At 36.6% G+C, this 14,677-nt stretch overlaps 2 protein-coding genes across 12 annotated transcripts in view; one reads left to right on the forward strand and one right to left on the reverse strand.

Moving 5' to 3' along the window:
• pdha1b (pyruvate dehydrogenase E1 subunit alpha 1b) overlaps positions 1–14,677 on the forward strand; it is an 83,793-nt gene that overhangs the window by 65,461 nt on the left and 3,655 nt on the right. For 5 of the 9 annotated variants that reach the window (XM_058765179.1, XM_058765185.1, XM_058765181.1 and 2 more), the window contains 3 exons: positions 13,969–14,037; positions 14,109–14,282; positions 14,366–14,492. In XM_058765179.1, the coding sequence (XP_058621162.1) occupies positions 13,969–14,037; positions 14,109–14,282; positions 14,366–14,492 (370 nt within the window). Of the gene's footprint in view, positions 1–11,938; positions 13,212–13,968; positions 14,038–14,108; positions 14,283–14,365; positions 14,493–14,677 lie in introns of those variants that run through there. The other 4 variants (XM_058765180.1, XM_058765182.1, XM_058765187.1 and 1 more) reach the window with 4 other exon arrangements.
• On the reverse strand, positions 1,656–11,413 carry ythdf3 (YTH N6-methyladenosine RNA binding protein F3). Of its 3 annotated transcripts, none has more exons than XM_058765177.1 (5): positions 10,996–11,394; positions 10,629–10,653; positions 9,853–9,932; positions 7,588–9,249; positions 1,656–3,282 (listed from the first exon to the last, which is right to left on the reverse strand). In XM_058765177.1, exons 1-5 carry the CDS (start codon positions 11,017–11,019, stop codon positions 3,259–3,261), a joined length of 1,815 nt encoding a protein of 604 aa, XP_058621160.1. In that variant the 5' UTR covers positions 11,020–11,394; the 3' UTR covers positions 1,656–3,258. The 3 variants fall into 3 exon arrangements, with proteins under 3 accessions (XP_058621160.1, XP_058621159.1, XP_058621161.1); XM_058765176.1 differs by lacking the exon at positions 1,656–3,282 and having other exon boundaries at positions 5,610–9,249; positions 10,996–11,233; positions 11,300–11,413; XM_058765178.1 differs by lacking the exons at positions 1,656–3,282; positions 10,996–11,394 and adding an exon at positions 10,778–10,988 and having other exon boundaries at positions 5,610–9,249.

The following is a 14,677-nucleotide window of genomic DNA, read 5'->3' on the forward strand; positions in this document are numbered from 1 at the left end:
CCCAAGCCAGCACAAGGGCTGATGAAATAAAAACCATCATTTGCATATTCAGCCTTTGTTCTTTTCATGCCTGTGAGCCAAACTGGCAATTAGAGGGAGTGTAGCAAAGGTTATTAATAGTATAGCCTGTGTTGTACAAACTCACCTAAAAAAAAAAAAAAAGGTAAAAGAAAACGTTTAGCAGTTCGAGCCAGATGCGAGTACTGATACATATGTGGGGAACATTGTAAAGTCTTAATTACAACTTTTTCTACAGCACCAGACAAAGAGGAATTGCCTCTGTCACACAGAGGGATTCTCTTGGCAAGCCACCATTAATTGACTTTACAAAGGTGCAGATTGGACAACAAGTGCCATGTTCATGCTGTAATTGCCTGATTAAAGATGAAGAGGCTTCTGGGCGAGAGACGAGATCTCTGCCTTTTCCACCGAAATGACATAAGAGCTTGTCACCGAGTTCATGTAGCTGCACACTCATCCTTGCTTGCCATTATACTCTTCCAGTGGAACAGAATCCTTTTTAATATCATTTTCCTTTTACTGGTGTTGCTCTTTTGTAACATACATGCACACAAAAAATATATTCCTTAAAAATTATTTACCTTTCTTAAGGGAATCTAATGGACCACTGGTTTTAATTGCAGCACATTTTTGTTAAATAAATAGTATAGCAATAAAATATAAAAAGAAACAGAAACTGTGAGTGTTAATATATTAATTAAACACAATTCATGTTATTCTAGAAATTTCAAGATTTGGGGGGATAACGGGAATTATGATTTCAGATAACATCTTGATTGTATGTTTCTTAGCATTTAAAGCAAGTAAGAATAGTTTATTATATCATTAAAATATTAATATAAATTACATTAATAATTATAAATTATAGTAAATGATATTAATAATATAAGTATATTATTAAGGCATTAGGTATTATGTATTTATTTACATAATATTTTTGTTTGTTTATTTATTTGTTTTTTATTTTATACTAATTTATTTGCCCAGATACTGGGTTAATTTTTGACCTTGGCACATGCAGTCATTTTATTGTATAGAGTATAAATTATACTAATAATTAAATTATAAATTATATTAATAAGTCGTCATCCTGCCTCACCACTGAGGCATTAGATATGTTTTTGTTTAATTATTTGCTTTTTATTTTATATTAATTTATTAGCCCAGATACCGGGATCATTTCTTACCTTGGCACAATCATTTTGGGGAAGTTATTTATATCTGTTCATCTCAACAGATTTCAGATTAATTAGGAAAGTGTGGGATTTAAGAGGAAAAAAAAAAGAAAAACCAAATAGTCTTTCACAGAACAAGCTTTCCAACGGCACTTCAGCCACTAGAACTGAAATGTATTGGGCAATAGCGCCACCTAATGGATGATCCATTAACAACAACTCCGGGTAAAATACAATCAACCGCGACAAATGTTTACATTTCATCTCAAACGAACCTGTGTGAATATTTTGCAATCAGACTTGTGTTATATCTGTTTGAGGCTAAGATTAATATTAAAGGATATTTACATTAGTTTTATTTTCTTATGTAAATGCGTAGTCACATTTAAAATTAGATCTGGTGGGGCTGCCATGCGATATACAAAACCAAAGCTGCTGCAGTCAAGACAACTTTCAGAATCCATTTCCATAAATCTATATTTATTTTTCAAATCAGATTAATTAATCACATCATACCTCAATTAGCATCAGCATCTTAAGAAGCATTGATTTACAGTAACCTATACAAACATGGCCTTAAACCAAAGCAGAAAGAGGAAGGGAACGGAAGGCGTCTATTTTTGCAGCAGTGTCATCTTCCCGCTGATTCCGACCGTAGAACATAAACCCAGATGTGATGCCTGTTCCATCACTGGGTCCACTTCTTCTTACCCACAACCTCCTGAAGCAAGAACAGCCTAAAGTGGTCTGTGGAGAAGGCAGCTTCCAGTGAACAAACAGGAAATAGCAGAGACTGTAATTACTTTGCATTACTCACAGATGTTTGAGAAGATCAAGTCTTATAGGGGGAGTGTGATCTCAAGACACCGGCACCGGCATCTTCCCAGCGGGGAAACATTCGGACTGTAACGTCAGGCCATGGCAACAATATTAATTTTATCATTCATTCAATCAATCAATATAATCAAGACCTAAATAGATTTTGTTTGCATGGCCTCAGAATAATGCTCAGTATATAGTTGCAAACAGCAAAACAGAAAGTTCTCATGCAATACGAATTTGGAAGATACGAATAATGTTTCACGCTCATTAATTAAAGAAGGACATTCTGAAAGGAAAAACTCGAAACGTGGCATCGCTAAACATGGATAATGTTTATTTTAGCTAGTGAGTCACCTATAGGAGAAAACTGTCACGTTCTCACTGAGCTTCAGCAATTCGGACTGAATCCTGATTAGCAGCAGATTAGAATCCTGATCAGTCCAAAAAAGCGTTAAAGAGATTCTCCTGAACACCAGGCCTGGTAACGTCTGGGGACGATGGACTTCAGAGGAACTTATGGCATTTCTGAGCAGGTTTCTCCTATGACAAATGCACTTTCGAATGACAAGATTGCAGGGAAAAAAATAACCAAACCAAAAAAAGTGCATTGGCTGGTGTCATACTACACCAAGCTGCGAAACTATTATTTGGTACACAGAAATAGATGCTGATACACAAAGGTGAAAGGGCTACTCTGGAGGCAGTCTACAATATCGGACGTGATTATTCTGACTTGGGATTCAGTCAAGCTTCTGCACCTCAATTATGTTTTTTACAGCTTCACGTAAATTCAAGTAAAGATTTTTCTTTCCTTGGATACATAATTCTCATCTCCTCTGAGTACGCTAAAATTTAAATGATTTACCAAAACAAACAAACAAAAACAAGACAAAACAATAAGCCTACAAATACATTTGAAATCCTCAGAACCAACTACACTGGTTAGTCAGTTAATACCAAACAGATGTCCAATGATAGTTAAGGGTACTGGTAGAAGCTTTTAGAAGGGCTGAAAGTGCTTTAAGATACAGTTTACGTGAGTGATTTTCTTTCCGTTTCGTGCGAGAAGGGCAAATCCATCAGAAGTTGACGCAGAAAAGTCCACTGTCGTGATTAAGTGTTCGTACATCGTTTTCAGCAGAAAAAATATGTCAGAACCCCATATTTCCTCTGAGGTTACACAATATTTAAGGTTCTACATCATTAGTGTTGACGTTCTACCATGGAGATCTCTGTAAACCTACTGTTTATTTCTATTTCGCTCCTGTAAAGAAAGAGAAAGAGAGAAAAGAGACAAAATTAGATGATGATTACATTGAAAATTTTGTTTTAACTACAACAAATGAAAGTGTCTTTAAAAACTCTTGCGGTGTGTTGTCATTTGTTTAAATAATACAAAAAAAAAAACGAACATTTTATTTTTTATGCTAACAATACACTATAATGTTGTGATACTTAAGTTCACTGTATGAAAAATGGATATTAATTTTGAATTCTGACTGAGATTAGACTGTGATATTAAATTAGCGTTTCTATTAAGAACTTTACCTTTGTCATCATCTAATGATGATCGCACAAGATTGACTGATGTAAATCAACTAAATAAAATTCATTTGAAAAAAGATTGTACATGTTGTGGATCACCAAGTAAGCAATTTTGAGAATCTTTCTAAGATTTCAAATGTTAGTTTCCTGAAGATGCAGATACTGATGCAAAATGATTCTGTCTCTTAAGTATCAGAACTGCTGATACAGCCAGTGGTTTCAAAACAGTACGAGGCTGATCAGATCTCTCTGACATGCAGAGAATAAAACTTTTCACCCTTAAAGTAATTTTAAAAGAAGCGAGTAATATTTCTGACAAATGTTCACCTCAGTTACATAAAAGCCATTTTATTCTACATTAGGGTGGTTGTCCCACATGTTGTATGACCAGCTGAATACTACTCAATTCATCTTAGTAACCCCTCTTGGAGATATCGGATTGGAGAATTAATCAATCATGCATGACAAAAATGCTTGTGAACAGGGTATTTTTACAATGATGTAAATGAAAACCTGCTTTTGCATTATGATCAAACACACCAATAGGTCTCAGGATAAAGTCTGATGACCGTGTTCTTATCTTAATGAAGCTCAGAAACAACTTAAAGGGATAGTTCACTCAAAAATTAAAATTTGCTAAACAATTACTCACCCTGAGACCATCCAAGATGTAGTTGAGTTCGTTTTTTTCCATTGCAACAGATTTGGAGAAATTTAGCAATACATAACTTGCTCACCAATGGATCCTCTGCAGTGAATGGGTGCCGTCAGAATGAGAGTTCAAACAGCTGATAAAAGTATCACAATAATCCAGAAGTGACCCACACAATTCCAGTCCATCACGTCTGGAGTGAAACAAAGTGAAAAGCTGCATGTTTGTAAGAAACAAATCCATCATGGCGTATTAACTTTAAACCTTACGTCTGGCCAAAATAGTCCATAATCCATAATAACATTTCCTCCAGTGAAAAAGTTCATCCTCTGTTGTTCCCTTACATCAAAATCCACTTACATTTTTGTTTAAAACTGTTTTTGCTTGTTACCAGTGATTGATCTGTACATCTTTCTTTCCTGATTCAGACAAGACCATTTTTTTCAATAATCAATATTATGATTAAAGGACACTTATTTTAGACAGAAGCAACAGTTTGAAGTTAAAAACATGTTAATGATGTATTATTACAAACATTTGTATTACAAACATGCTTTTAACTTTCCCTGGAGTTGTGTGGATTAATGTTTTATTATCAGCTATCTGAACTCTAAACCAACGGCACCAAATCACTGCAGAGGATCCATTGGTGAGCAAGTGATGTAATGCTACAATTCTACAAATCCGATCCGATGAAGAAACAAACTCATTTACGTCTTGGATGTACTGGGGGTGAGTACATTTTCAGCAAATTTTTATTTTTGTGTGAACTATTCCTTTAACCCTCTAGTGCTGTTTGGTCGGGGGTTTTTAATGCAAAAACTTATTTTAACTTTTACTTTTTGTTGTTGTTGTTTTTACTTCTCCTAAATAGAATATAACTTGGTAAAGGTTTTGGCATTTGCTATGTTAACAAACACACACAAATCATGGATATGATCTGAGAAGGTAAAATGGTCCTGAAAAAAAACTTGCACTGTTGTACTGTTCACGGTCAAAAACAACTTCACAAAATCACAACTTGATTCGATTTATGAGTTTTATGCCGTTTTAGAGTAAAACATTAAATATTTTGGAAAATTTATATTTCATAGAAAATGTAAAAATAATACATTTCTATAACTTTAAGTTTCACTTTTTTCACTTCAGCAATAATCGAAGTGCCGTCTTTAAAAAGGGAAGAGATCAAACTAAAGTCTGTGCTCCAAAGCATTTGAGATTTACAATAGTTTAAGTAGGAAATTTTCAGGTATATGCTCAAAATGGGGTTACCAGGTAATAAATGGATAATTATCCCATAAATATGATTTAGTACCATACCATCTAATAAACATTTCACTGAAATAAAAAAAAATAAAAATCTGTAATTTTTAATCACCAAGTGAGCAGCACCAGAAGGTTAACATATATTTTAATGCATCAATCTGTTACATTTAAAGCTATCATAAAGATATGAGGCAAAAAAGGCAGTGGGCACAAAAAAACATTCATGTTACTGGCTAAGCTGAGGCATGTTAGCTACATCAAGAGTCATGTATGACTCCAGCCTGGCTCATGCATTTCCAAACAACATAAAGCCATGTGCCACTTGAAGGTTTTAATACACTTAATTGGAGATACTGACTGCATTATAGACAGTGCTTTTACAGCCCACTGTTGGCGACTAAATCAGTGGTCAAAATGTCAATGACGCAGACTGACAATAGATTAGAATTTATTAGCTCATCATTCTTAAATGCTTGACGTTTCTGATGATAATAAAAAATAAATAACCGCAGTTAAGCATCACACATTTATGAATGCACAGTGCCATGCTATATAATGCAAATATTTTTTTTTATATACACTTCTGTATGCCACAAATTAAGATCACTTCATTGGATTAAATAAAGCATTAGATTTCACAAATTAAACCAGAGGCCTTGGAGACCCTTTTAATTTAAATAGTTGATTTTATTATGGCTTTGGCAATCTACACATGATTGGCAAGGTAATGAAATAGAAAGAAATGAAGTTCTGAGAAAAACTTAATCTGAGGTTTGATAATCTCTCACAAAAAAAAAAGAAGCTAAATAAGTCCAAGTACAACAAGACATCATGATTAAGCCAAGCGCCATTTTGATTGCAATTTTTCCATTTATATTCTTGACTAACAAGTTCATCCTAAATTGGCTTACGTAAAGATGCACATATATCGTGTAAGTGACAAATACTCAATCAGCTGAATACAAATGACATGCTGATGTAACAAGGCCAATAGAGCTGCAGTGCTGCATACAGGTCATATACATGCAGCAACAATTTCAGTCAATTCACAATTTGGTTATTCACAGGAGTAAAAGCAGCAGCTTAACACCGATAAAACACAGAACTCTGTTCAGCCAAAGTTTATTGACAATTGCTGGACAATTAAAACATTTATGGTAGCTATGGTCAAAATATCTAAAACTAAAAAACTGCTGGCATTCATTCATGTTTATTCTATACAGGCACGTGACGGCAAAACATTGCAATGGTTATCGCCATGTAAACCATCACAAGTTTGGGAGTCACTTCCAAAACTTTGAAGTGAGTACATGATCACAGTAGTACAAAGTTGGGCCACTAAACAATGAGTTTAGTGTAGATATTAAACTTTCTAGTGCCGAACAATTTCCAACAACTTCCAAACAAGTTTAAGCTCTATTAGGATGAGATACTGAATGACTATTAGTACAGAGGCAAGACATAATATACATTTTTAAAGGTTTGACCTGATAAACCCCCAAAATCTAAATGCTGTTTTCATAACTCACATACAAGGACAAAAAGCAGCTGGTAACGGGCACAGACATCAATTATTTGTGTTGGTTGGGCAGGAAATGATGTAAGTCCAATCTATTAATGGGACATCTGCCTGCTGTTTGAGCAGAGACACTGATTGGCGTCACAGCTCAACGCCAGCCTTTGTCAATAAATGGTCAGAGACTTTTTTCATTTTATTTTTTAAAGAACCATTTATTTCACAATACCTATCTTCTGAGACTTTAGCAGTTCAGTTAATTGAAATATAGGGGAAATGTGTTATGTGCAAGCCGTGTTGAGCAATAACACAAACAACTTATTATGTGACCACCATTAATGATGTACGGAGTTACCAGATCTAACATTTCATTTCTAATTATGACTGACTGCACTGTTTTTGTCTTGCTGCTGCCTATTTCTGAAACTCAAAAGAGACAGAAATGCTTGGAAATTAGTTGCTATTAAAAAACCTACCTTTGGAAATGGATGGACATGCTGACAGCACTAAAACGTAACAATGTTTAGGAGATCTAAAGGTGCAGTGCCTGCTTTCTGCTATTGTGAAGAGTGGCAGAAAGCTGCGCTTACCCTTCGCATGGCTTCCTCTTCCTCCTGCCGCTTTTCGTAATGTGCAAAATCATCAAAGATTGAGGTGGTATGCTTGAAAGTCGCAATAATTTTAAGCACTTGCTTTGCCTTTTCTAGGGGCACTTCCTGAGTGTCCCTGGAGTTGGTGACAGGCTTGTTGTCATTGTTTTCTAAGCGAATGTGCCGCAGTTGGTTATTGGGCACGTCCTTAACAAAGATCCATTTCACCTCAAACTTGCCCTTCCACTTATCCTGGGACCAGACACCGGCGTAGGCGTTATAGTCCACGGTTGACTTCATCTCAGCCACACCGCAGAAGTGTCCGCTGCCGTTGACGCTAAAGAGCAGGTACAGTGGACCTTTGGCACCGAGCGAGCGGTAGGCACCATCCAGACGCTTGTTTCCATGCTCTGTGCTGCACCAGATGGAGTACTTGATGGAACGGTGGATGTCATCCTCTGAGTAGCTCTTGATGATAAAGACCCGTCCGTTCTTCAAGTTCCAGTCAAAGTCTTTGGGGTTGTAATTGTTGATGGCCTTGAGCTTCTCCAGCACAGGGTGAACCTCACTGGAAGAAGGCGATGAGCTCATGGGGACTCCCGTCCCAAGGCCAAAGTTCTCCATGCCGCTGTTCTGGTTAAATGTGGTTCCTCTGTTCCGAGGAGCCACCCAGCGGTTTTGGGGTGGGAGGTTCTGTACCTGAGGTGGGTGCAGGGGCTGCGGGGGACCTGGTTGCGAGTGATGGTGATGGTGAGGGTGAGGGTGAGGAGGACCTGGAGGCAGCTGCTGAGGGTGCTGGGGAGATTGTAGCTGGAGCTGCTGGTGTTGGGGTTGAGGAGGCAATGGACTCTGCAGCATGGGCTGAGGTTGGGCCAAGAGTTGCTGCTGCACCAAGGGCTGAGGCGGGAGCATCTGCTGCGCATGAGGGGGCTTGGTGATGGAGCCTTTGTCCTCCCAGGTCCCAATGTTCATGTTATGCTTTATCGGCGGAGGAGGAATTGTGGCGCCACTTCCTAAACCCATGTTGGGCTTAGTCTTCAACTTGGGCTGAGGTTTCGCCGGTTTCCTCGCGATGGCAGCCCACGAGGTGGGTTTTGGTGCAGAGGAGCTGACGGGTGGCATGCTGTTGGCAGCCATGCTACTCATACCCGCCGTCCCACCTAAAGGAGATCCAACCGTTTTTGTAACGGCCGACATGTCAGAGCCGAGCTTGAGCCCGGCCATTCCCTGATCGATACTACTGAGCCCTGGAACTTTACTAAGTTGCGAGTCACTGCCAAATCCGGCCTGTCCATCAGCAATGGCCCGGCCCAATGAGCTCGGGGGATATCCGTAACTGCTGCTGTATGCTGAGCTCTGTGTAGACTGTCCCTGAGAACCACTGGTGCCCCAGGTGGAAAAGTCTGCATTTCCAGGAAAGAAGTTAAATCCGTGTTGGCTGAGAAAAGGGGGCGTGTTGCCTAAAGCACCAGGTTGACTGAAGACTCCGTCGGGAATGAAGTGATGCTCACCATTGCTCATCTGTCCATACGTGGTCAGGTATGGCATAGGCGGGTCTCCTGCGGTGGACCAAGCAGCCTCTCCCAGGGAGTAAGGGAATCCGATAGAGGGCGCATAATAGCTGGGCATGTAGGGATCAGACATTTGTGGGTAGCTATTACTCTGTAGAGGGTAATTAAAGATAAGTCAGTAATGATGATGTAACAAACCAGTGGCTAAATAAAAGAGGTGACATAAAAATATAATAGGTGAAAAAATGTGGAAAAACTATATTTTTATTCACCAAGGATGCATTTAATTGATTTAAAAAATGAAGACACGTTACAAATGATTTCTATTTTCAATTAACGCTGTTCTTTTAAACTTTCTACTGATCAAAGAATCTTGAAAAAATACATGTATCAATTTCCACAAAACTATTGAGCAGCATATAATAAGAATATTTCTAATACTTTTATAATAAGAAATGATAAAAATATTTCACAATATTACCATTTTTAATGTATTTTTAATCAAATGCAGCTTTGGTGAATATAATAGTCTTCTTTAAAAAAATATTTATAAAATCGCCATAAACTTTTCAATGGTAATACATAATATAGATAAGTATCAGCAAATAATAAAATATGGAAGAGGTCAATGATTTGTTACATATTTATCAGTTTAATCTTTAATGTAATGGAACAGTGAAATGAAATCATAAAAATGGTAATACTAAAATTTTCTGTACTGACAACTAACAACAATATAAGGACAAAAACTCACCTGATTTGTCTGGCTGCTCAGGTAATTGTCAAAGTCATCATCATTTACAGCATCCTTCTGATGCATCGAGCCGTTTTGCACTAAGCAAAATTACACCAAAGACAGACAGAGACAGTGTGTCACTTAGTTCAATCCACAATAATCTTGATAAGAAATAATGACACACAGCAAAAGTAAATTACACTTGGAAATGATTATGTCTAAGCAAGAACAACAAGTAAAAATATATTTAAAACTCTAAATTGCTTTATCGGTCAATGTCACGACTATAAAATCACATAGAGAGCTAGATTTATATCAAGACTGGTCTACTACATAAAATATGATTCACAGAAGGAGTGACTATTTATAAATGCACACAAGTGAGACAGCCAGAAACATATCAGTAAACCGAACCCCCTTAAAGAGACAGTTCACACAAAATGAAATTTCTCATCCACATGTTGTCCATTTTACTTTCTTTGGCTGAATGATAGCCTCAGTCACCATTCTTTTTTTTTTCTCATCAACTTTTTATTGTTTTTTTTTTTACACACAACATCTATTCAAAAAACAAAAAAGTTACTATTCATTCTTATGGCATGGAATTTTTTTTTTATTAAACTGAATGCTGACCAAAGGTGTATGTCCCTACCATGATGTGTTTCACAGAAGAACAGAACAAAGTTATACATGTTTATAATAACATGAGGGCGAGTGAATGATGACAGAAATGTAATGTTTGAGTGAACTGTCCCTTTGTAAGCGGACAGAAAACGAATCTTTTCATCACATACCTTTGTTTCCTTGTCCTTTAGGTCTCTGATTTTGGGTTCAAAGTGTGCAGACAGTGACAAAAAGACAAAAAACAAACTATGAACATCAGTTTATCACGAACACAACATGGATACAATGATTCGGCCTAGCAGAAGCAGCTATCAAATACCCAAGACTCCCAGTTTGTGGAGAAGCGGCTTGACTGTGATTGACGTTAGCTGTGTTTTACAACATAATGAAGAGCCTCACTGAGCGTTAGCTTGTTTTGAAACGTTTATTTCTTCCAAGCGCGTCAGTAATGCTGTCTAGGTAGGCAGCTCACTAGGTTTTAAAACAGCCACTACCTTTACATGCACTATCATGCTTATATGGTTATATGGATGGAACCTGATCGACAGTTGTCGCAGACATCCTCCGGGAGCCCGAGCTGATCGCTGTTATGACTGTCCACGGCTGTCTCTCCTGCCACCGCTGCGGGTTCACGTTGTTTTTCCTCTCTCCGGATTGCCCTATAATCACAGCGTATTTCTCAGGCGTTGATCTCCTCGCCCGGTTTCAAACGGTCGGCAGCGGTCCTTTCGGCGGTACTGACAGCGAACGTCAAACGGCTGGGGGAGGTTGGCTGCTGTGTGATGTGTTTAAGTTAGTCCGAAACATTCACACTCTGTGTAACGTCTGGAGAGAATATTACCCCTGCTCTGCTCCACAATGGCGGATGGGCTCTGACTCTCACTTCCGTTTGAGCGCTGACCTTCCGCCGCTGACGTAAAAGCGGAGACATGCGCCTGCTTTTTCATACAGTGCAAAATATTACTCTTGAGATTACTAATGTTAGCTTTAATTGTGTTATTAATCTACTTTGTACATTTTCTGGGTTTACAACGCGGTTTCTTTCGGCTTGTTTTTGTACATTTATTAAGGATCACATTATGCCCAGGTTTGAACTGTTTCGTAAATGTTGGGATATTACCTTTTACAGTCTATGGTTTTCCCCATATTACATGTTTTATCATAAAGGACTTGCTGCTTCTGTTAGCTAAATTTAGCATACATATTATGTAAATAAGCCTTTTTTCAATTAAAAATTCAACAATAGCAATATTAAGAAAAAAAAATTACTTTTTAGTTTACTTCCATTTTTTTTTTAATAGTAAAATCTGCACACTGAGAAACAAAAATTCATAGGCTACAAAAAAAAAAAATGGAAAAATGTGCTTGGATATTAATCATTTTCAATTATTAATATTATTTAGAAGTAGTACCAAATACATTTTAAAACATCTTAATTTTAAATGTGACATTACATATTCATTTGAAATTTAACTGTTATACTTTTTTTGGGGGGGGATATAAATATTTAGTTATTTCATACATATTATTATTATATTATTTTACATTATTTTAATAATGAAATCACATGACAAATATTTTACAGGGTATATCCATGAAAAGACAACATTAATTCTGCTATAACTACTCTTTACAGCTTGGTGGCACTGTTACATTTTTTACGAAAATAACATGACCGTAAATGACGTTCTTTACAAGTCATCAAAATAAAAGTCCTGTTATTTGCAAACCTCAAGAAGATCCAGTCTATATCTGTTATATCTGTTATAATAATTTCCCATAAGGAATTTAAAAAAATATCAAAATGTAAATCAGTCAGTCATTCTGTCAGACTGTTCTCAGATTTGCTTTTCTATTAAATAATTTATTTATTTATTAATTCGTGTTTATTTAATTTTTTTATTTAATTTTTTTTTTACAAAATACAAATACAATAATTTACCTGTATCTGTCACATTATTACAAACGTGCATAATATGACTTAAAATTGTTATATTGCTTTAATATCTATTATTTTAATATTTATTTGATATTTTTATTTTGTTGCTGTTGTTGTGCACGGTTAAACTGAACTTTAATTCTTGAAACAGAGTGTAGTCCAATCCTCGGCCATACTGAGCAAGTGTGAGTGTTTCTGGCTTCAGCTCACTGTGTGGGGCTGATCCTCCTGAAACACTCCTGCACACTCAGGCTGGGCTTTGGAGCATGCAGAACATGCTGACAGTGATAGCAAACGCACTTAAGGGTGGTGCCAAAATAAATGTAGGTATCATAATGTATATGTGTTTGCTGTAAATAAGACAGAGCATTGAAAGAATCAAGCTCTGTTTAGCTTAGAGGCATTAAAAGATTTAGCAAGGCTAAATTAGATCTCTGTAGTCTCATCGACCTTGTAGATGGTGTATCATAAATGCAGAGTCATGCTTACTGTAAATGAAATAGCCACTGAACTGACCAGTTTTGATTAAACTGCAGAGTCATGCCCTGATTCGGTCTCTCTATTGTGTGTTAAATGAACATAATTGGTTGTTTTTAGCTTTTCACAGTCTGTGACACTGTCCCAAGTGCAATTGAGAGTTGGTATAATAACTTGTATGGTCTAACACGGATGTCAACACGGACCATATTGTGGTCTTTTTCTGATATGCAGTCTTTCTACTATTTATGTACTATTTATGTTCATTTACAGTATGTAAATACAATATGTGTCTACCTTTTTGCTTGTTTTATAGGGTGCCCAAACAGTGTCAGAGGTAAGATATTAGGTTTGGATTCTACACTCACTTAACTTCTCCTTTATGATCCAGCAACACCAGCTCAACCACCCCAGTATTAGTTAGTTAGTTAGTAATAATTTTTATGTTTTTTCAATAATTTTTTTATTTATAACTCATCTGAAAAATTACAATTACTATAATTACTATATAATATAACTGATCTGTCTTAGTTATTATAATTTGCCAACCAAATACAATACTGTTTAAAAGTTTGGGGTCGGTAAAAATTGTTCTGCTCTGCTGCAGTATTATTACAATTTAAAATAATGATTTTCTATTTTAATATATTTGAAAATGTAATTTATTACCGTGAAGGCAAAGCTGAATTTTCAGCATCATTACTCCAGTCTTCAGTGTCACATGATCCTTCAGAAAACATTTTAATATGCTGATTTGGTGTTCAAGAAACATTTCTTTGTTCATTGTTGAATCATTGCTGAAAAGAGTTGTGCTTAATATTTTTGTGGAAACTGTGATACGATTTTTCAGGATTTACTGATGAATAGAAAGTTGAACATTTATTTGAAATATATATTTTTGTAACAATTTATATGTCTTTACTGCCACTTTGATCAATTAAATACATCCTTGCTGAATAAAACTAATTTCTTTTTTTTTTAAATTAAATAAAAATAAATGGTAGTGTGTTTATTTTAGTTACATTAGTGCCACGTTTCACTCTGTTTTAAAATTATTTTTCATAGTTTTATTAATGCACTCTATTCTTCTCCAGGGCTCAAGAGTTGTGATATCAGCACGTTCTTTTGCTAACTTGACCCCTCAAGCCAGGTTTGACATCAAGGTAAAGTTGTCATATTAGCTTAAAATTATGCACAAACAACTTAGTTCATTCAAGAACTTGTTCGATTTCAGAGATGTGATCTTCATCGCTTGGATGAAGGCCCTTCGGTGCAGACGGTGCTCACCAGAGAGGATGGACTCAGGTACTACCGCACTATGCAAACCATGAGACGCATGGAGCTGAAGGCAGATCAGCTGTACAAGCAGAAGATCATACGAGGATTCTGTCATCTTTATGATGGCCAGGTAAGACTAAACTGAATGCCTTTTAAGTCTAGCTGTTTACACACAGTCATTGTAAAATGATTTATCTTTTTGCTACCTCTCAGGAGGCCTGTGCCGTAGGCATTGAGGCTGGTATCAATCCCACAGATCACCTGATCACAGCATATAGGGCTCATGGTTACACCTACACTAGAGGTGTGTCTGTGAAAGAGATCATGGCAGAACTCACAGGTGAGGACTTTCTTCATAAAGCTGCATTAAAATAGAAATCCTGCATATTTTCCAAAAGAATACGATCTGCCTTTGAATAATCTCAATCTCCATCCTGATTCTTAAAACCCCAAGAACGATCTTTTACCCTGCCTGTGTTCTACTACACCACATTTCTGCTGCATCCACAGCCCCATTAAGTGTTA

The sequence above is a fragment of the Onychostoma macrolepis genome, chromosome 24 (assembly GCF_012432095.1).
Source record: "Onychostoma macrolepis isolate SWU-2019 chromosome 24, ASM1243209v1, whole genome shotgun sequence".
NCBI classification, from domain to species: Eukaryota; Metazoa; Chordata; class Actinopteri; order Cypriniformes; family Cyprinidae; genus Onychostoma; species Onychostoma macrolepis.